A 24,849-nucleotide genomic window follows, 5' to 3' on the forward strand; every position below is an offset into this window, starting at 1 on the left:
TTAGATTACAACAACAGGAGAGAAGAATGAGGAGACATCTTAAAAGTATAGATAACTATTTATACAGAGTTGATGAGTCAGTAAATAGACCGGTGCAATTTCTCTTCTTTCTTAAGAAAATCGGTGTATCGAAGGTAAAAGAAACTCCCCAGCTTACAAAATGCATTCTTTTCCCCATGAAAAAGGAAATTAATATCACAGATGTGATTAAGTTACTGAATGAAATCCAAATAAAAGATTTAGGGAAAAGGCAAATAAGAAATACAAATACTCTGAAACTGATGTCTAGTCCTGTGTTACACATTTCTGTCAGAGTAGCTGGCGTTTTTTTATGTTAATCACTTGTCCTTTGTGTCATCACATCGACTGTGGATCAGTGATCCGTGGAATAACAATCTCACCTTGACTAACACAGAGGGTGAAAGATTACATGTACTGAAAAATACAGCTAACTATGATAATATGTGGAGTTATGGAGCACACACAGTGAACAATATAGGGGATCTAATCTATGTAGACAAGGATTTTAACATTAACAAACTATCTACTGATGGTAGAAGAAATTCTATAATGATAGGGAAAGCAAAGCCATGGATACCGCAATGTGTATACTGTTCCCCCTCCAATGGAGATCTACTGATCGGTATGTACAAAATTGATTCACACATGTATACAGGCAAGATAATCCGTTACAACAACGCAGGGCACTATATACAGACAATTCAACACATAAACACTGAACAGAAACTGTATACAAGGCCTATTTATATCACAGAGAATCGCAACCACGATGTAATTGTGTCTGACTATACAACAAAATCTAATGGTGATGTAGTTGTGACAGACCGTGGAGGAAGATATCGCTTCACCTATACAGGACCTCCATATGAATCAGGACTAGCACCACGTGGAATCTGTACAGACGCGCTGTCACACATCCTGGTATGTGATGCTAGCACCCACACAGTACAGATGATTGACAAAGATGATCAATTTTTGTCCCTGATAATAGAAAGAGGAGAAAATCACAAACCAGAGACCCTGGGTTATGACCAAGAAAGTCATCTTCTTGGGGTTGGATCATCGGACAGGACAGTGCATGTATACAGATATATAGAGAGGCGGGATTTTACGTCAGGTAATTGTATTTAGCTAGTTCATACGTAATATACATGTTCACATAAATACATGGATTGCTGATAGGCAATTGTAATTAAATAGAGACATTCAAAGTAACGAATTCCTGTTTGCATGAATCAATATAGTTTGTTTTTACATGGAGAAAAGGTGCTCATTTACATATTGGCCACAACGGAGCTTAAATGGCGACAGATTCCATGAATGTTTATATAGAGAATGTACAAAATTGTATATACTAGCTATTTCGGATAAAGTCTCCCGCCGATGTTTTGAATTTTTTTTTATTGTACTTTCACACATATTATACAAATACACACAAGCGTATATATAAATAAATGTACAAGACCATATGAAATAAAGAAAAGAGGGGAGACAATGTAAAAAACTAGTGTGAAAGTTTACAGAGAGAGAGAGAGAGAGAGAGAGAGAGAGAGAGAGAGAGGAGAGGGTGAAAGAGATGAGGGAGGGGGCACATACTTCATGTAATAATTTGTGGTGAGCAAATTTGAGAGTTTTCAACTATTTCCTGCCAGTGTCTTTCAAATTCATCATATTTACAGTTTTTTAAAAAGAGAAACTTTTTTACTCTAATTCTTTCGGTAATAACATTTTTTAAAGCCTCAATATTTAATTTCTATTCTAATTTCTTTGATTTTTTCTTAATATCTTCTACCGGCAATGAAAATATTATTGAAGCCGAAATGAAAGTTGCTACCGCATTTTTTTATTTAAAATTTTGAGGTGAGAGCATATTGTTTTATTAAAGGAAAGAGCAAATAATTAGTGTCGTTACCATTTTTTGTGAAGAAATGTGTTTATTGCAAGTTGACAGTTTTTCTGCCGATTAAAAGCAGATGAATGCCTATTTTCATAAACTACAGATAATTTATCATTTAATGAAGAGTAATGACCGCCTTTTTAATTTGAAAACGGCAATTTCTTGCATCAGTGCGACCTAATTATTATTATCAAGACGGTATCATGAATTGTCAACTAGTTATCACATAAAATTCTACCCATATAGCTATGACGGAGGCTTAAAGAAGAAACAAAGCAAAATGGGCTTGTGGGTTTTAATATTGTTTCGAGTTTATGCAGGATCTTTTGCATATAAATGAGAAGTAAATCACGTATGACTATCTTATGAAAAAACTGCACATCATTTCTCCATATGTTTGGTACGAAGTATTATCAATCATATCTAATTACCAAGAAAACAATTTGTGTGTTTTACTGTCCGAACATGAAAAAAAAATTCACATTGCAAATCCGGTAAATATTTACTTAGAAGGTTTTCAGAGGGTTGAATATTTATTAAGTTTTCTGTCCGTTTAATTTCAGTTCTTATATTGAAACGTCTGTTACTTTCACATAACATGCTAAATATATGTAGTTTGTCAATTTTTCCTTTTTTGCGTGGACCCTGAGGTCCACGCAGAAAATATATAAGTGGGTTTAAAACTGGATGCCATGGGCTTACGTCAGGCTACGCATGCGGGAGAATGCTAGAGAGTTCGCCTCTAAGATAACTTGCCCTTAGAACAATTCGCCCTTTTCGAATTAGAATATGCCAATCATTGGCAAACCTCGCTACAAAAACTGTACATCGTATTTATGTATTCTTTGGCGTTATCAAGATCCGAATTTCTCTTTTATACCTTACATCCGTATATACAAACTAAATTCTTTGGTACAAGCATTTTAAATAAGTAGGAAGAACTTATATAGATAGCTTAACAGCTTGAACATGTTGAATGAAAAACTTAATTTAACTATTAAAAAGATAGTCTTTACCATGTTTACCGGCATTAGTTTTGTGTGCATCAAGGTTCGCAAAATAATTTGATAGACAGCAATCCAAATATAGCTTGTTGAAGGCCTGTAGCAACGTTTTTCCATGTTGGAGAGAGAGAGAAACATAAAAAAAAAATCTTCGTGCTACAGATCTGTGCTACCATCATCTTTCCAAAGATAGAACATCTTCCGTAAAAATCTAGTACAGATGTCAAATCCCAGTCGTTATGGGTTACATATTTCGAAATAACTTGATTTTTTAAATGACAAACTATAGGCCATACAATCGGGGATAAAATCTAACAATTTTGCTATGCAAGTACAATCACTCAAAGTTGGCAGATCAATGTAGAAAATGTTAACGAAAGGTTAACCTGTGTCACCTTTCAGAGTAACCAATGAACTCGTCCATGGATGCATTGATGGTCGTTGTAACAAGAATAGATATGGTTACCCCATATACATGATATTCGACTTTCAATTTACTCCAATTGTCACCAGAAATAAAAAAAAAAAAAAACTGCACATGTTATGAAACTGGTGTATAGTTCTTCATGTCCGTAGCAAATACTGTTACCGGTCTAAGCGTCACTAACAAACAGTTAACACACCTGTGCTTGCTAGGTGTACACACGTGCTATGAGATTAATTGTCAATTGCATCTTCTCAGACCTTTCTGGCTAGTTCGGGAAAACACATCGTTTTGCCAAAAAGTTACGATTGCAGGTAATTTTACACAAAATTAATCTTTTTGTGTTTTTAAATTGATCGAGTTAATCGATAACCTAGCATTGCTTTAGATAACTCGAGACCCCCTAGTGCCGAGCTCCTCTAGTGCTCCAGTAAAGGGTCGGATCAAGCAGTTTTCGAAAGGGGGGGGGGTTCTAGGTCACACCTCAGGCACTTAAATTCAAGCCCGTAGCAACGGTTTTCAAAGGGGCCACGTCCAAAAAGAGTTAACAAGCAAAAAAAAAAATCAAATAAATAAATAAAATAAAGACAACATGTGCACCACACTGTAAAATCCAAATTGGGGGGGGGGGGGGATGCTTCGTCTAAATTTCGGTACATTTTAATTTCTTTTAAATGTTTTAAATGTTTGATTTTTCCGTATTTTGAACTTTCCCGCAACAAAAAAGTGTGGGGGATCTTCCAATGCAAATCAAAACTTATTATTAAATCACCATAGTATAAGGAGATAAATATTCTCTTATGGATACTCCCTTTCAGGACTATTTATGCACACTTCTTAAAGTTAGTTACTTTAGAAGATGGTCCAAAATTAGCAAAGCCGTACGTTCGCCGGAATCTTCCGATGTTATCAAAGTGAAATCTTCCACGTTACGTGTGGGTGGTCGAGGCCCGGGGCCGGGGTTGTGAAGGTACACGGAGGAAAGCAATAAGCAAAACTCCATCTGGAGATCAGAAAGAACAGAGACTGAGGTACTTGTTTTACTGAAAATACTAGACGTAAAAATATCTATATTACAGAAAAAAAAATCTCTCTCTCTCTTCCTCTTTCTGCAAAAATAAAGGGGGTTCCAACACCAGGACCCCCCCCCCCCCCTCCCTGGATCCGCCAATGGAGTAAAAATTCAACCATTACGATACCTGCACGCTTAAGCCTCTTTTAATTCTGTTGTTAATTTTAAAATCTACAATTGTGATAGATACCTAGATCGAAATTTCATATGCATATCATTTCAAGGTCATGATTTTTTTATCATTACAGCAAAATTAAGCAGACTTAAATAACGATGAAAATTACAAGATACATGTAAAAAGATTAATTTAATTACACCTTAATGTTATATCACTATATCTAGAAATTTTCTTTGAATTTCGTTTAGAAACACATGCATATGGTCCACGTATTGCAGTCCTTTTATAAAGGACAGCAACTTGGTTGTTTTTTTGTTTTTTTTAATTTCTGTTTATTTTTGAAGTATCAAGTAGATATCCATTTTCATAATTGAAGTCAATGAGGCTAATGGTTTTACGTCGAAACAATTTAAGAGAGATTTTTCTCCCCCATTGCAGTCATACTGTAGGTCAACATGCTCAGGCCCAAGGATCATGAAGAATCTTAAGCTAAAGTCATTTTTTTTTTTAGATTTTACTAAGATAATGTAGAAGTCAAGCAGACCAAAGTTTAAATATTTTTATAATATTGCTTTACAAAAGTGTTGTTATCTGCACATTTAGCGAATGATTCAACAATTAATAAACATTTTACAGACGATTGAAAATAAGACTCAAGTCTCAGTCTGTTTCATTTCATGATTTCTCCAGTATTCCAAAAAAAAAAAAAAAAAAAAAAAAAAAAACAATTGTTTTAATGGGCACTGAGATGAAAATAATGCTGTTTTTATTATGATTATAAATTTGTTAAAACATCTTTAAATTCCCAATTTCAATACAGTACAGATTTTCATATATATATATATATATATATATATATATATATATATATATATATATATATATATATATATATATATATATATATGTATATGTATGTATTTCTGTCATACAAGTTTAAAATTGGTTGCTAAAAGAGGAAAACCCACTACTTTGTCCTACACGATGGCGGCCAAGGGGAGAAATTCCGAAGCAAATTGCGTCATAGGAAAACCGTCTAATATTTCTGTTATCTTTTTTCTTATTGCCAATTTAGTAAACCTTTACGAAATGTCATCTGAATATTTAAATGAAATGAGCTAACTCTTTCAAATTTTTATAACTTTTGAAAAGCGACGCTGAGACAGTCGGGGAAAAATGATGTCTTTTTACCGGTCTAGGAAATTTGCAACAATATAAGTGAATTAGGAATTTAGTGAGTGCTAAGTTGTTTGCAAGTGGTTAAAAAGTAGGTGTTCAGTTTCAAATTTGAACGCAAAATAAACCGGAAATATCATAAATAAATATTTTGCATAAACTTTATGGAACAGAAAAATATCAAATGATGGAGAATCATGCATGTTCACTGGATGTTTCATTTACAACTTTGTTTGAAATGATGTACATTTAAATTCGGAATATAATGTATTGGTATTTTTGTTTAAAAGATACTGATGTAAGAGAAATGAGATAAGGAGATATCAAGAATATTCATATAAAAAGGAAATTCACTTGCTAGACTTTTGTCCCTCTATGTGTGAGTGAATATCGGATGGAAGAAGGGAAACGTATTGTTAACTATGTAACAATAGTAACATTTTATTGTAAATTACTATTACTATAATCACTTTTTTACTGCGAAACATTGATTTCAAAAAATAATATCAAATTTATTTACATTGTATATACAGATGGATCTACTTGTTACTTTCATTATTTCTAAAGAAAGTCTATTTAAATTGTCTTAAGTTAGCTTCATACTGGACTTTTGCGAGAAGCACTGACTTCAACAATCGACGGCTTACTTTTACGCTAGGACAATATATGGAAGCTCTTTTGCGATATAAATATTAAGCTTAACAGTTAATTAAACGATAATAATTGGCCCTATCAAAGCACATATTACGTTGTCTGGGAAGGGAACAGCAACCACCCTACCCTCAACCCCCTCCCTTTCCACACTGATCAACTCTTGCTTAGATTTCCTTCCGGAAATGTTGTTTCTACCTTATTTGATTCCTTCAGAAATTGAGATTGAAAGGAGATACTACCCCTCCCCTCACAAATAAGGTAATTGATGTAATTCGTAATCCCATCATCTCTTACGCTGATTACATACTGGTAAATCATGCTAGTGCCCCTAACACCATGCCTATATAACCACTATTAAGGTTTTGTTGTCTATTGTCAATTCCGTACTTGTCGTCCATACATAAGGCAGGTTTAAACGTCAAAGTAAGCCGTCGACTGTAAAAGTCAGTGCTTCTCGCACAAAACCATTAATGTCATAAAGAATGAATTATTTTTAATAAACTTTCTTAGGCACATGCAATTATTTCTTTATAATATGACACTGCCAAATGCATACAATAATAATAGAATATAAATCATGAATAATTTAATTTGTGAAAATTGAGAGAATACAAAATATATCATCAAAATAAATGCTTTAGTTTAATATGAAAATAACGAAATGTTATCAAGTTCAAATGTCCTTTGGAACAATTCACATTGGGAGTAGAACAAACACGGATCTCTAAAATATTAAGGGTTGGGTCAGGTGCCATGGAGGAGTAAGCATCCCTGGTCGACAGTTAACACCAATTCAGTGTGAAAATAATGACATAACAATTGACGACTAATTTTTTTCAGAACTCTGTGTAGGCTGATGTAAATATGGTAGTCATTAACCAAGCTGCGATGGTAATTTCACTTTCATTGTTGAGAATATTAAAAATAATTAAAACTGGCATATGATTTTGAAGAATTTCCTCCTTAGAAAGGAAACTATGAGTGTAAGTTGGATTTCCACTTGCAGAATTAAATCCAAGTTCCTCTTAAATACAATTATAATAATTAGCCTTAAAATATAAAGTTTTCTCTGCTTTGTCATCTGAATTTTTGATTGATTGATTGATTGAATGTTGTTTAACTTCCCTTTTTTGAAGATGCGAGATTTCAACATCCAAGTTATACTTTTTATCTATTCTGGCAAACTTTCAAGGTCTTTCTCATGTTTTCCCATCGCCTGATGTAATCATCGACAGAATTAATAATATTTATGAAATATCGATGCAAATAGAAAGATCGGGTTAGTCATGTGATCAGATTCCATATTATTGTAGATTTTGTCAACTACTAACCCGTACTTACATCCAAAAAAAAATGTTTTAGACTAATACCTTATTACTTATATCTGCATTTGAGACTGATTTACAACAATTTTTTGTACTAAAATTTTAAACCCATCAAACGATTTTTTTAAAAACACCCCAACAGCATAATCTGAACATACTACTTTTACGACGCTGTAAACTTACGTTAGTCATTAATGAGTGTTCAAGGAATTGAAGGACACATGGCAAATTTATAAACAGCATCAAAACACCTTTTTTCAGATAGTCTTAAATAAGGAAAATATTTGCAAATGTAAATATTTCTTCTTAAAATCAACTAAATGTGACAAAAACTAATACTCGTTTCTGTAATAATACGGTAATGAAAATTTTGACACATTTACTTAGATCTTTGAATGAAATCGTACGTATAGTTTTATTTCTATAGGTAGGTGTTTTGTATGTATTTATAAAACAATAAGATAAATATTTATATTAATAATAAGAATAAATAAGATTTTCTTTTTGCATGCCGATGTCATTTCAAAAGAACGATGTTTTCATAAATAATTTTACCTTTCTCGAAAACGTCTAGTATTTCCTCTTTCAGCAAATACCAATTAACCTATCATTGATTCAAATGCTGACTGACGTCTCATACTTATTGTTAGGCCATTATTAACACACTGAATTGTCTACGGTTTTCCCTGATATATCCAGATCATGACAAGGAGCAATCGGTGGGTGCTACCGGTCGGCAAGGGATGCTCACTCCTCCACGGCACCTCATCCCACCTCTGATGTTTTTTAGGTCCGTGTTTGCTATGCTCCCGATTTGTATTGTTTAATGGACTTTGAGCTTGAATACTTCTCGTTATCTCCATATTTCATCTTTTACATATTTGATCTTTTTTATCTTTTGTTTACAAGTTTTTACCATAAAAATATTACATTATCATTTTTTAAATCATTCATATTATACAATTTTATCCCTCGGTCAATATTGATATTTATCTAGTGGATATCAATACATATATAGATAATATATAAATAAATAGTCCAGCATTAAATGACTAAGAAAGCGAAGAATGCATGACGATACCATTTTTGTTAACGAGCTTTCATCGCTGAATGATTTAAAAAAAAATATCCAGATTAAAAGTTATTTACTTCCAAATTTTCCTTTCGAAGTCGATATATTTTTAATAATAATCTGACAATAAGCTTGTCTGGTGTTTTTCCTGCTCAGATACGCAATCGTGTCCGGCCGTTGCAACTTTTGTTTACAACATTATTGAGATGATATATGTGGAGATAACGAACAGTATTCGAGCTCAAAAGTCCATTTAACATTACAAAATAAGAGCAGAGCAAACACGGACCTCTAAGTCATTAGAAGTGGGATCAGGTGCCATAGAGGAGTGAGTATCCCTCGCAGACCGGTCACACCCGGCGTGTGCTCCTTGTCATGATCGGGAAATAACGGAAAAATCCGTCGACAATTCAGTGTGTAAATAATGGCCTAACAATTATTATGAAAGAAGTCAGTCAGCATTTGATTTAATGATAGATTGTATTTGCTGACAAGATCATTGTATCGACCATAGAACTTACGACTTAAAACGAGACTGCTGATATTCATGTTTCTTCAACTTGTTTGTCAATAACTTACCTCGTTTTAGAAATTGTTCATACTTAGAGCATGTTCTGGCGTATCGAATCAACTGAGAGATATAAACCCCGTATGCAGGTGATTAGGGTATTTTGCTGCATAAGTAGGGGAAGTTGACGATTAAAAAGTTAAAGTCATCACGTTTATCATAAAGCTTTGTTGTAAGATTGCCATTAATGACTTTTTTCTAATAAAATATCCAAATAGGAAACATATGAGGTGCCATATCTAACGACACAATCGCAGCAGCACGCGCACTGATGACTACGGCTTCAAATCTGGTGATTATTGTCATAATCGGTTAAACGGAAAAATCCGTAGACAATTTAGTGATTAAATAATGGCCAAACATTATGTATGAAACAAGTCAGTCGGCATTTAACCAAATATACTTTAAAAGCCCCTTGTAAAGTTTTATTATCCACATTTAATTGACACCACTTCTGGAATACGCTGTTGTACAGTTTTCGTAAAGTTTCTCCTTCACCGCTTTTAATATTTTAGTGAGGAGTAAAGAAAGAGGTTAGTAGAACATTTTACTGGAATCCGCTTTGTTTTTTTTTCAATTCATGACCTTTGGGGTAGAGTGGGGCCACAATGGGCGATCAAAGTTTAAAATAGGAATATATAGGAAATATCGTTAATCCTCTTCTTCTCAAGAACAACAAAGCCATGATTAGTCATATTTATATGGAAGCAGGTAATGTAGATTCAAGTTTGCTCAAATCATGACCCCCGGGGGTAGGGTGGGGTCACAGCGGGCGATCAAAGTTTTACATAGGAATACATAGGAAAAATCTTTAAAAATCTTCTTTTCAAGAATAGCAGAGCCATGATTGGTCATATTTATACAGAAGCAACCTCATGTAGTGTAGATTCAAGTTTCTTGAAATCATGACCCCCAGGGGTAGGTTGGGGCCACAATGGGCGATTAAAGATTTACATAGGAATACATAGTAAAAGAATCTTTGAAATTCTTCTCAAGAACAGCAAAGGCATGATTGGTTATAATAATATAAAAGCATCCTCATGTAATGTAGATTCAAATTTGTTCAAATCATGACCACCCCCCCCCCCTCCGGAGTACAGCGGGGCCATAACAGGGGATCATTTCCTTGTATAACTATGATCCCCTGTTATTGCACCTTTGTACTCCGGGGGGTAGGGGGGTCATGATTAGAACAAATATCAATACAAATTTTCTTCTTAGGAACAGCAAAGCCATTATTTATGTCTTTGTTGTTCTTAAGAAGAAATTATAATATTATTGATTTATCATATTATTAATATAAAATATGTTTCATTTTGTAAATTATTTTGTAAATTAGCATTAGTAATTAAAATAAAAATCATGTTGAGAAGAAACTTTTAATAATACAAAATTAACCTATCTTATAAGTAGAGAAAGAAAATCTTTAATATTTATGATTAAAACTTTAAAAAAATTAATTCTATTTGAAATCAGGGATATACGAAGCAGTAGAAAACAGAGGCACAGAGGTATGTTGATTTTATATATCCATGATAGTTTACAACCGGGAATCTAGTAAACGTTATCAATTACACGATATTTTACTCCAAATACCTTCATAAGCCCAAATATTATGAAGCAATCAATTTTGCAACTTCATCAGAGGATTCACGGCTTATTATGATCATATCAATAGTTTAACTGCTGTTCGTCCAGGAATGAAGAAGACTATTTAAAATTTTGTATCTATTTTGATCGTTTTAATCCCATCCCTCAGCTTCCTGAGTGACTCTAGTGACCTGCAAGTGAGACAAACATACCTTATCTTTGTACATTTTATGTCCTTCACAGACCAGGAGAGGCTAATAAAAATATTACTTTATTTTGTTATATTTTGTAATTTATATTTCTGCATTTTAATCAGGTTACCAGAAAGGCCCCTGGCCTTTTGTTTAATTAAACAATAAACTGATGTGCATTTATATATTTTGTAGGAAACACATCTGAGATTTTTTCCATACACATGGGGATGCTGGGGATGTCACGGTAAAACGTATCTAATTCCAATAACTTTTTCTTAGATAATTCATCTACCCTGATTGATAGCAAAATCGGGTTCAGTCTCCACACGGAATCCACCGATTCCCACCTGTATCTCATGCCGACTAGCTGTCATCCCCAACACGCATTCAAAGGTGTGCCTAAGGTTCTATCCACCAGGATTTGTCGCATCTGTTCATTCTCTGCTTTGTGTCAGGAACAGATCAATCTTCCAAAGTCCCCTTTATGCAGGAGACGCTACAGAGACCACTCCGTTCAAACTCCTATTGATGAGATGAAACGACAGGCAAAACTTTTTACAGTCTACAAAGAGAAAGACAATAGTTGCAAGGTCCCTCTGGTAACCACATACCATGTCTTCTCTGTAAGCACAGCTCTGACACGGACAGCTTTAACAGCCCCATTACAGGCCGCAACTACAGAATACATGTATCAGAGAATTTTTCCTGTCAAACAGACAGTTGATATTTCTCATCAGTTCTAAAGTTTTCTTCCAAACAGTCTGTTGGGAAAAGGGAATATCTCCATAGGATAATCAATATAATCACCGTTCCACCATTAAGTCCAAGAAACTTCTTGAATCACGTTCAACCTTAGTGGTATCAAATTGGAGAACATATATAATAGTGATTATCCATAACCCAAAATGGACCGATGCTCAGAGAACAAGCAAATAAAAATGTTGTTAACAAACAGAATGACTTCACCAGGATGAACTAGAAATAGGCCAAAATGTTTGATAATGCCAATCAAGACTTTTTTCTCCATAGAGTTTTTATTACCCAATAAATTCATATTATTGTTCCTATAATTACACCCCTTATTTAATGATCTTCTTCCATTTACTGTTATTATTTACTATCTTTTCTTTATAAAATTTTAAAATTCAATGAGGCTTAAAAATTCTGTCATACATGTAAAATTTCCTTCACTTTTATTTTTTTTTTATTTCCGTATCTACATTATTATGAAGTAGAATTATGCTGTAATATTTACTTCTTAGCAGAAGTTTATGAGCGATAATTAATGCGATCATTTAAGTCAATCACACATTACAACAAAAGACCAGACTGGCCGGATATGCCTCGCGATGGTCCGGATTAATTTCAAATTTATTAGTTTTGAACATCGAAATTCAAAATGTAATGATGTAAATGAATAGGGTTAAGTGGCGTCGTTTTACTGCTAGATGTTTTTGTTTTCGTTTGTTTTTTTTTCCCTTGACTTTTTAACCTTTTCTATGTCATGAGGAAGGGACTGGGCGTCCTGAAATTTTTAGTATCCACATCTGATTAACACCATTTCTCGAATACGTTGTTGTACAGCACCCCGAAAGTTTCTCCTTCATTGCTGTTAGTAATTTAGTGAAGAGGAAGGAGGCTTCGTAAAATATTTACTAGAACCCGCTAAGTAAGGATTTCTTAGTAGTTTGGAAATCAAGTATAGGTATGGTACTTCAAATTAACATTGATTGTTGGGAATATTAAAAATAATCAAAACTGTCAGACATATGATTTTGAATAATTTTCTCCTTAGAAAGGAAACTGTAAGTTTGAATACCAATTGCAGAATTAAATCTAAGTTCCTCTGAAGTACAATTAAAATAACGCGCCTTACAAACAGAGACAATGTTTTTTTGTTTTTGTTTTTTTTTTTAATTTTTTATTTTTTTATTTATTTATTTACATTGTCCATTGTATACATACATATATGCATATAAATGTCTACAAAAATAGTATACAAAGGATTTTTTGCACCACACACACACACATTCATACAGTCACTCACACTTATCGGATTGAGCTGGAAATATGCTGAAGAAATATGAAGGCTGCTTTAAGAGAACAGAAATCATTATATCTGTTGTTCATGAATTAAAAAAAGTACAAACAATTATTGAAAAAACAAATATAAAACATTCAATAATATTCCATAGATTGGTTACAAAGAAAAACATTTCAAATAGCTTCAAACATTTTCTTCCATAAGTCCCATTTCTTTTCAAACAATGATAATTTAGAGTTATAGATTGATACACTTCTCTCAATGTTATATTTCATTTTCAAATGATTTATAAGGCCAAAAAAGTTTGGTTTTTTACATTGTGATGAGCAAGAAAAAATATACTGCTTAGTGTATAATATGATAAAGTTTATAATCATGTTATCTTTAGTGAGTGGTATTTCACCCAAAATAATATTTTTAATATTAAAACCAATTCTTTTAGAAGTTGTTCTACAGATATGCATACTCAAATTTCTCCATAAATCCACTATGTCATTACAAGTTACAAATACATGTTGAATAGTTTCATTATCCTCCTTACAAGAGTTGCATGAATTAGATGTTTTGATGTTAACTTTTTTAAGATAATATCCAACAGGAAGAATTCTATGAAGAAGTCGATATTGAAACCACTGTACAGAGGAATCATTTGTAGTCTTGAAACATACTTGAAAAACATCTTGTGTGCATATATCATTCACTCCATGGGGAGTCAACTCTACATTCCACTTTGAAATTGCTGTAGGCTGCATACAATTTTTGTTTATGACATTATAAATAATTTTTGTACATTTATTATTTAACAAAATATTTTCATGATAAAATGGTAAATAAGGCAAGCAACTTTTCTACATTGATGTTCTCTCAATTGCCAGATTTTTAAAGCATTTTGCAATAGCACAAATGACACTATTGAACTGCATTACATTTAAAGTAGGAATACTAAATTTTTGTTGAAAAGCAGACTTTGAAAGAAAAGAACAATCATCAGACAGGAAGTCTCCAACAATTTTAACACCTTTAAGATACCAATTTTCTACAAAAATACTCTTATTATCAATCTTTATGTTTGAGTTGTACCATATTGGAATATTACAAGCTTTGTATTTCATATCCCTGTCATGTTCCATCTTTTTCATTACATTTTGCCAAGAACTAAAAACATCAAACCAAAAAGGATTGTTCTTTGTCATTAGAACATTAGAGATATACTCATATCCAAGGTCTAAAAATTGTTTTATAACATCATTTCCATTAACTGCCAAAAATATATCTAACCATGGCTTATTTCCTGTATTCAACAGTCTTTGGACCCAAGTGCATTTTAAAGATTTTATGAAGTTAAAAATATTTACCATTTTTAAACCTCCAGATAGATTATCTTGAGTAACTATATTTCTTTTAACCTTATCACATTTTGATTTCCATACAAATTCAAAGATATCTTTATTTAATGAGGAAATCTTGTCGCTGCTAGGTGTAGGAAGAGAAATAAATATATGATTCAGTTTTGGTAAAATTAAAGTTTTTACAACAGTGACTCGACCAATAGGTGTTAGTATTCGTCGATTCCACTGTTGAATCAAAGATTTTATTTTGGGTAGAATAATACTATAATTTGTGTCAGTAATAGTTTCTAAGTCTACAGAAAAATTAATACCCAACAATAAGAAAGTTGTTGACCCCCAATCTAACTTCCATTTTGGATCGTGAAAAACTTGATTTGAAAATTTTTTCGAGCCAATCCAAATAATTTTTGTTTTATTACTATTTATTTTTAATCCAGATAACCGTGAAAAAAAAATCCAAGGTATCAAGAGCAGCAAAAAGTGATTTTGGTGAACCATCAAGGGCAAGTGAAGTGTCATCAGCATATTAGGAAATTTTGTGTTCTTTCTCCTGAATAATAATGCCCTTTATGTCTTTATTTTGTTTCATAAGAATAGCAAGGATTTCAGCACAGAGGAGAAATAAATAAGGAGCAACGGGATCTCCCTGTCTACAACCTCTCTGAATATGGATTTGTTCAGATAAATGTCCACATTGTAGAACAGATGCTTTAAAATTTGTATTTAAAATTTTGATCCAATCAATAAATTTATTCCCAAAACCAAAATAATTCAGTACTTTGTAAATAAAAGACCATGATATTGAGTCAAAAGCTTTCTCAAAATCAATAAGAACTAAGAGACCTGGTATATTTTTTGACTCTGTATATGACATAAGATCGTAAATAAATCTTGTATTTTCACCTATATATCTACCTTTAATAAAACCAGATTGTGTATTTGAAATAAGGATGTCTAAGGTAGTCTTTATTCTATAACTAAGGCACCCAGATATAAGTTTGTACAACACATTCAATAAAGTTATTGGTCGCCAGTTCTTTAAATATTGTCTTGGTTTGTCACCCTTTGGTATACAAGAAATAATGCCAAGCCTTTGTGAAATTGGCAATTCTTTCTTACAGAAAATACAATTTATTGCTCTTAGAATATAACATTTTAAATCTTTCCAAAAGAATTTAAAAAATTCAGTAGTGAAACCATCACTTCCAGGTGATTTATTGTTTTTCATATTTTTCAGAACATCTAAAACTTCACTTTCAACAATTTCATTTTCTAAGTAGCCAGATGTTTTTTCATCAAGTTTTTTACTTTCAGAAGGATCAATAATATCACCAAGATTCAAATCAATAAGTTCTGAGTCTCTATTTGCATATAATTTTTTATAAAAGAGTTTAACTTGGTTTAAAATTTCAAACTGATCGTAAATAGTTTTATTTTCATCAATATCAACCCTTTTTATTACTTTGTTTATGTAGTTACGAGATTCTAAGTTGCAAAAATATTTTGTAGGCTTTTCACCTTCTTCAATCCATCTAGCACGTGATCTTATTAAATGACCATGCATTTTTTCTTTTCTTAAATTTTCAAGAGATAATCTTTTTTCTTCAAAAATTAATGTTTTGATTTTATTTTGTAATTCCATACTTTGTATTTCTTGTATTAGTGATTTTTCAAGTTCATCTCTCTTCTTTTTCTTATATGAGGAATATGAAATAGTTATTCCACGTATTTCCATTAGAAGAACTTCTAGAAATAAACTGTCATCAATATTATAAATACAGTTATAGTCATCATCAACAGATGTAATGTTTTGTAGATATTTCAATTTTACTCTTTTAATTTCTTGTTTAACTTTTTTAACATACATTATGTCATGTAATAAACTGTTATTAAATTTCCACAAGCCACAACCTCTCTCAAGCGAATTGAACTTTAGTTCTAGAATTACAATAGAATGATCTGACCTATAACCAGGTTGTGTTGTGAAATTTTCTACTAAGTTGGATAGGCCTTCAGATATCAGAATATAATCAAGCCGACCTTGCCTGCATGGGTTTTTTCTTCTCCATGTGTAAACTTTTTTGTCTGGGTTCAAGATCCTGTAATAATCAATGATATGTAAATCCTCCATAACTTCTATCAGTTTCTCTCTAGCTTTTGGGTTGTTAACATGAGTATAATTATATGTATCGATAGCATGGTTTAAAGCAAGATTTAGATCACCACATAATATGAAATATTCATTATCAAATTCTAAAAAGGTTTTACGAACTTTTTCATAAAAGTCTGGACAATCAACATTTGGACCATACACATTAATAAGAGTTAATCGGTTATCCTCTACTGTAATATCTAGAGCTATTAGATTTCCCTCACAATCTTTTTTCTCTTTGTGAATTTTAAATTCAAAGTTATTATTAAAAAGGACACTAACAATTGGACTAAAAATACATTTATATCCCCATTGAGCTTCTACATAAGGTTCTAAATCATCAGTAAAATGAGTGTCTTGCAAACACAGAATAGAAAGACTCTTTTTCTTATAGTAATTCAGGACATCACGTCGCTTTTGAGGTGTTGCTAGTCCTTGACAGTTTACCGTTGCAATTTTTTATGGAGTCATTCATTTGTAAACAGTATTTAAAGTATTAAGCAACCTCCAAGCAGAAAATCCGATATAGTCAGCACTTTCATACACAATCATACTTTCGCACACACCTGTAAATAATGACAAAAGAGGCAAATGGTTTTGCGTCAAAAATAGAATGGATGTATATACAAAGAGAAAAAAGGACATGGCAAAAAAGATCCCCAGTGAAATATCTAAAGACCAAAGAGAGCTTTCTTATTTTGTAATAAATGGAGTCTCTCTACATTTACATACACGTACCTTTTACTTTTAGCCCATGTCGAAAGTTTGTTACCGGAAATGTGTATTGGCTGCATAAACCTCAAATCAAAAAACCGGAAACGATTAACTAAGTAAATATCCGGAAAAAACACATTTTTATGTTCATGCCTAAAATTACAAGGCATGTCCAATGTTCCAAAAAAAAAGAGCAATTACTTTCCACACTGCATACATACAGTAGTATTGGCAATTATAGATATAACCCTGAAAAAAAATAAATGAAGTGCAGTGTTATAAATTACCCAGACAGTACTGCAAGTTACTGTAGATAAACGTGAACATTTATACAAGTTTATTTAAAGCTTCAATCATGGTGTTTTCCATAATTTGGAAACGTTTTGGGCCGAGATGTCTACCCATCATCCTTGATATCACAATCGCCACATCGATACGGTTCTGATCTTTCAATACTCCCAGCATCTTGCGCCCCGCTCCGAACTCACCGTCATCACAATATCCTTCGTGGAGGACCCCGTTATTGTCTTTGAAGCTATAAATCAAAATATTATGGTTAGCACGCCCATATACCGGATCAATCGAAATTTTTTTGTAGAAGTTTCTCACCTTTGCATACGCGTTTACATCAACCGCAGCAGCACTGAATTGGTTTCCCCCATCAGAGTGAGTGTCAGATCTTTTGGTCATAATTCCCTCAATTTTCTCAAGCTCCTTACTGTCCATCTGCAGAAGTTCCTCTGCGTTTGGAGTTGAAACTTTGTCCTTATAAACTGTTCCATTTGGGAAAACAAGTTTGTCACCCATAACTCGAGTTTTGACGTTGTCCTGCCAGTGCTTGTTATTCAGTTCTATAAATTTTTTACGGGTTTCATTAACCTGAGGGGGTGATTAGGGTGTAATGTAAAAGGTAGTTCCTCTCCAGCGTCCTTCTTGACCTTTTGTTGTTTTAGTATCTCATCTTTATACTCGATTTTTATAAGCCTTCCAGTAATGGTGCGTGGCTTTCCGGATTTTGAATCACCATTTCTATGAATGTTAGAAAACTCAACACCCTCCACTCCCAAATGCTCATTTATGAGGTGGGGAATTTTTGTTCTCAAGACCTCCCCGCTTTCTTCCTCTAGATTATGTACAAGAATGTTAAATTTCATTGATCTCCCTTTTAGATCCGTTATTTCTGCTTCTTGTTGTTGAACTTTTCTGTCTAGTTTAATAACTACTGACTTCATGTTCATGTACTGACAATGTTGTTACCTGCTTTGCCAGCTGGGACGAGTACATATTGGTTAATCTACATATATCTATTTTTCACTTCCGAATTATTGAACACAGATGGATAGATGATTTTTTATATTGCCCTTCAGCTGCTTAATCCATTTTGACTATAATGTGTCGAATTTTTAATTTTATTGATTTTAATAATTTTTTTGTGATTTCAAAGGTCCTAAAAGTTCCTTAGATTTTCAAGTATCCAAATTTCATCAACACCACATCTCGAATATGTTGTTTTGCTGTACTGCTAATTCACAGGACGAAAGACCATCTTTAAGCAATCGCTTGATGGTGGCTTAATGGTAGCTTAATGGTGGCTTACAGAAGTTAATTCCTTTAAGCCACCATTAAGCCACCATTAAGCTGCAGCTTCTAGGTGCTCAATGTCCAAACTTAATTAAACCACCTTAACGCATCCAGTATCAAGCCTTTAAACTAACTTGTTAAGTTTGAAGTTGTTTCAGTATCATTTACGCAAATACTTATTCAATTCATAATTTTTTTCTCGCCATTTCTAACATCTTTGTCAATGCGTATAAACTCGGGAATAGAGAACAGCTTCACCAAATGCCTTAAAATTTTCGCTCCCGAAAATCAGTTTGTTTGAATACTTGTTTTAAAATTATTTTTATCCATAAATACATAATATATATTAATTTAAAAAAAAAAACACATATTTTTCTTTCGTGTTTGGAGAGCCATGTTCCACTGCCGAATTCATAGGAAATGTGATTAGAGTCATTTTCTTCTGCAATATCTCTAAGTCTCTTAATTGTTCTTTGGGTAGAGAAATGTTTAAGATATAAAAAAAATATATAAGTATAGATTATATTGCCAATCTTTGAATTAATTCATGAATAATTTGAATTAATTCGTGGTTAAGTGCCATTATTTTTTCCTTTCTTTTAAAATACTGCAGAAGTAAGAATTTATTTAAAATAATGCAGAAGTAAGAATTTATTTAAAATAATGCAGAAGTAAGAACTAATCAAAATATAGTCGGTCTTCAATGTTTGTTATTTCAAAATCAATTTTCAGAAGAACAGCCGATCAGATTAAACAGGGTATCCGACCAGATTTATACACATTGAGAAGCGGGGTAAAATAATCAGTGTACAGTATATCGACCAGTTAGACAATAGACCTTAATTAGGTGTCCCCACCAGTCCCCGGTCAATTAACAGGAAACTATACACGGGAACGTACAGTGACAGATTTTTATGATCTATTTTTTTTTTTTTTTTTTTTTTTTTTTTTTTACAAAACTTAAAATTTACGCAAGCATATAACAAATTAGAAATTATAATTGTACACAAAAAGACAATTATTTTGATACCCATAATGATATAAAAAGAATTAAAACTGAAGATGATATGTTACAAAAATATTTTATAACTTAATTGTTACGCAAAGATTGTCAAAAATCGTAAATATCCGCAGCATATTTATAAGAACTATAATCTGTTTTTTCCCCAATCGTTCTCTTTCGATGATATGTTCCTTTTTAATAAAAATTTTTGTTATATCTGTTGAATTTCAATCTTTTCATGCTTATGAATCTGCGAATAACAGAACGAGGAATTCAGTTACTAAAAATCAAGAAGTTATTTCACACCATCACACCGAACTCCGGTCCACGGTTAAGAAATATTAACGTAATATAAAACTTTATCAAAATTTCTTTTTTAAAATATATACATATATATAAATATAATTATTCGTATTGTTGATTAATAAATATAAACATCAGAAAAAAATACATATACAGGTACCTGTAACCATTCCAAACAAGTTTTGTTAAAAATAAAGGTTTTATATTTCCTTTTAATTTCAACAGCCTTGATAGCTCAGAGGTTAAAGCGTTCGCCCTCCAATCGAAAGGTCGTGGGATCGAATCCTGTTGGGAATGCTTTCTTTTTTTTCATTTATTTTTTTTTTAAATTTTCTTTCTTTTACATTATTTTCGCTGAATTAACAAATGTATAAACTCGATATTTATAATTTTTGTGAAGAAATCATTATAAAAATAATATTTAACCCGTAAAAGCAGTTTTATCGACTGCGTAATGGTGACTTAATGGTGGCTTAAAGGTGGTTTAATGGTAGCTTAATGGAGTTTGGACATTAAGCACCTATAAGTCTGACTTGATGGTGGCTTAATGGTGACTTAATGATTGTCTAGAAGCTACCATTAAGCACCTATAAGCCACCATTAAGCCACCATTAAGCTACCTTTAAGCATCCATTAAGGACTTTGAGATGGCTTAATGGTAACTTAATAGTGGTGTATTTATTACTTAAATGTAGCTTAAAGGTGCTTAATGGTGACTTAAAGACAACCATTAAACCATCATTAAGGACCTATAAGACACCATTAAGCCAAACTTAAAGGAAGTGTTTCATCTTGTGTAAAGATTTTCCTTCACTGCTGCTGCTAATATTTCTGCGAGGGGTAGACCATCGAGGAAAAAATTTCATAGATTACGCAATTTTGATTTGGAAATTGGGGTCTCATCTGTGATATTGTTATATTTCTTCACACATTTTCTTACGTTCTGAGGGAAAAGAAAATAACAAAGTGATTGATCTTTAAAAAAAATTCTAAATAATACTAATCCGTGAACAAGGCATAAAATATGGACTCAATATAAACTCGATATTTATAATTTTTGTGAAGAAATCATTATAAAAATAATATTTAACCCGTAAAAGCAGTTTTATCGACTGCGTAATGGTGACTTAATGGTGGCTTAAAGGTGGTTTAATGGTAGCTTAATGGAGTTTGGACATTAAGCACCTATAAGTCTGGCTTAATGGTGGCTTAATGGTGACTTAATTATTGTCTAGAAGCTACCATTAAGCACCTATAAGCCACCATTAAGCCACCATTAAGCTACCTTTAAGCATCCATTAAGGACTTTGAGATGGCTTAATGGTAACTTAATAGTGGTGTATTTATTACTTAAATGTAGCTTAAAGGTGCTTAATGGTGACTTAAAGACAACCATTAAACCATCATTAAGGACCTATAAGACACCATTAAGCCAAACTTAAAGGAAGTGTTTCATCTTGTGTAAAGATTTTCCTTCACTGCTGCTGCTAATATTTCTGCGAGGGGTAGACCATCGAGGAAAAAATTTCATAGATTACGCAATTTTGATTTGGAAATTGGGGTCTCATCTGTGATATTGTTATATTTCTTCACACATTTTCTTACGTTCTGAGGGAAAAGAAAATAACAAAGTGATTGATCTTTAAAAAAAATTCTAAATAATACTAATCCGTGAACAAGGCATAAAATATGGACCTCCGGAAATTCCACAAGTGGGATAAGGTGTGAACATCTCCTGTCAGTAGGTCGTACAAAAACTACTTTCGTACATTCTCTTCTCTGACCTACACTTATCCCAATGACCTTGTCACAAGGTCAGAACAGACATGGTCAGGTGATACTTTCCTTGAAGCATGAACTTCTAATTATCCTTGGTTATCATGGCCTTAAGAACTTTGGTGGCACGAGGGGGCTGTGCCCCCTCATTAATTCTGCAGATATAAAGAATACTGTAGAAAGCATAGCTACTATGTGCTTGTACCCCCTTAATAATAAATCTAATGACCTTTTTAATTTACTTGTCAAGGGATTTTTAGGTAGTGTTCCCCCTTACACTGAAAATGTCTGGTTGTGCCCCCCTCCCGCAACTGAAATTGCTTCCTACGGGCCTGGTTACAAAGTTAATCCTTCTTTTTATTACGTAATAATTAGACATGTACAATGATACCTTAAAACAGTATATTTCTTAATAATAATAAAAAAAAAAAATTACACAGGCGTGGTGAGTAGAACATCTTTTAAATTTTGAGGGTATACATTGTAAATAAAATTTTGCGTATTATGTATTATGATTAAGTCTTCATCAATTTTTTTTTATTGCATTAAGGTCCTTACCCTGCTTCTGGTCTCCGTTTTAAAGAATTATGGAATGAAGGTCCTAACTGTTCCCCTTATCTCTGCCCTACATATTGGACACTGTCTGACAGCGGGGGCACAAATGACACAACAGCAGAGGTGACCGCAGGGGAGGAACACCATCCCCACCTCAGCATCAAGGAAGATCTTACACGTCTTCTGTTCTTGAAGGAGGCGGATCTCCTCGACAAGGTCTTAATGTAGAAACAGATAAAAATAAATTCAGATCAGTGTAGGTGTAGATATTTAAAGATGAGGTTACAGTATCATACTTTAATTATGGCACACATTATTGTGAGTTCCAAAATATAATAATGAAATTGTGTTACCTTTTGATTCACCTCCAGTGGAAGATGATGGCTCCTCTACAACAGAATGAAGAAAAGTTATTTTACCTTAGGCAAAAGTATTGAATGGTGGTTAGGGACCAGTATGCTATAACATTAGTGCCAATAGGGGTATAGCTTAATTCAGTATTCATAATAATGTTTTTCATGGAAACAAAATGGGTATAATCTGTATTCAGTATTTACATGGGAGACCATTAGTGGCACTACTGTCCTCAATATTTGTGAGTTTCAAGCTCTGTTTTATCTGAGGTCTGACCAGCATTACTAGGTGCTGGTGCCCTGGATGGAGTGCGGCTGTACTGAGGTAGGATATACTGTACGTGCACATAAATTGACATATTCAAATTGTAGCACAATCACTGGGTTCTGAGTGGTTGGTGTATTCCTGAATTAGCGCTACACATGTCTCCTGTGTTTTGTATTTATTAATGATTTTTTAACGATAATCATGAAATAGCGCCTCGTTATCCGCGCCAAAGCCTCTAAATATGAATTCCGTGTTTTAAAGTACACATAAAGTATATCAGAGTGAGATTTAAGCTCTGTGTATTTTACCTAATTTAGTTGAGCCCTGACTATCATTACTAGATGTTTGTGTATATGAGAGTGAGATTTAAGGTCTGTATATTACGTTATGTGGTTGAGGTCTGACTAGCATTACTAGGTTTTGGTGTACCTGAGAATGAGATTTAAGGTCTGTATATTACCTGATATAGTTGAGGTCTGACTAGTATTACTAGGTGTTGGTGTATATGAGAGTGAGATTTAAGGGTATATTACTTGATATATTTGAGTTCTGTCTAGTATTACTAGTTGTTGGTGAATATCAGAGTAATAGTTAAGCTCTGTATATTTTACCTGATTTATTTGAGGTCTGAATAGAATTGCTATGTGTTGCTGACCTGGAAGTGGTGAGGCTGTACTCAGGTAGGATACATTTCTGAGTGAGATTTAAGCTCTGTGTATTACCTGATTTATTTTAGGTCTGACTAGCTTCGCTAGGTGTTGGTGAACTGGGAGTGGTGAGGCTGTAATCGGGTAGGATATATTTCATGAGGACTTACTAGCATTAATAGGTATTGGTTCCCCATGTACTCGAGGAGGACAGGTTCCTTGGAGGCAACATTGAGGTCCTCCTCCGGAGTGAGGACGACATTCAGTAGCGCCTTTTCATATAGATTTTTGAACAAATTCCGCTTCATAAGAATACAAAAACAGGTCTTCTAATAACGGGACATAATTAGTGCCCATTGGAATGAATTCCCAACAAATTGTTGGAAGTCCAAAGATAACATAGATATTTACATAGCACTCAAGCATCAAGAATCAGAATTATGTCGAGGTATTTCAATTTACCTGTTCCATTTTTTTATATTAAAGAACAGTTGTATATGATGTCAAAAAGACTAGTCTCTAAACGTCTTTAAGCCTTATCTTCAGAAACATTTTCATGAAAAGGAAATAGGCCGGACTGTGTAAAATGTACACGGAAAGTATTTTAGAATTAAGTAACATGATTTCCATTTTCAACTCTCCATGAAGATTTATATTGTCCGCAAACTTTCCGAATAACCCTTGTAGAAAAAAAGTTAGTTACCTGACAGGCATTTTTTTTTAATTCACGTTTTATTTATAAATAGTGCATTGCGTTAAATCTTGATTTATTTCTCATTTTCGTTGATTTACAAACTGAAAAAAAGAAAATACTGAAAAAAACTAATAAAGTTCTTTGCTCACCCTAGAACAAAATAGCATAAAATAATAAATCTTATTCTTGATACGGGGTATTCTGTTTACCTGATCAATACATATGGCACAGGGCTGGTGTCCATGCTTCATAATGTTTGCATTAGATTGATCGCTGTTCGTTATATTAACTTATT

At 33.0% G+C, this 24,849-nt stretch overlaps 1 protein-coding gene across 1 annotated transcript; it reads left to right on the forward strand.

Annotated features, from left to right (window-relative positions):
- Window positions 1–462: 462 nt before the first annotated feature.
- Window positions 463–1,152, forward strand: LOC133180688 (uncharacterized). The gene has a single exon (XM_061315155.1). The coding sequence runs from the start codon at window positions 463–465 to the stop codon at window positions 1,150–1,152; it is 690 nt and encodes a 229-aa protein (XP_061171139.1).
- The last annotated feature ends 23,697 nt before the right edge of the window (window positions 1,153–24,849 follow it).

Source organism: Saccostrea echinata, unplaced genomic scaffold (assembly GCF_033153115.1).
Source record: "Saccostrea echinata isolate AGI-Se365-2 ecotype Australia unplaced genomic scaffold, CSIRO_AGI_Sech_v1 ptg000007l, whole genome shotgun sequence".
NCBI lineage: Eukaryota > Metazoa > Mollusca > Bivalvia > Ostreida > Ostreidae > Saccostrea > Saccostrea echinata.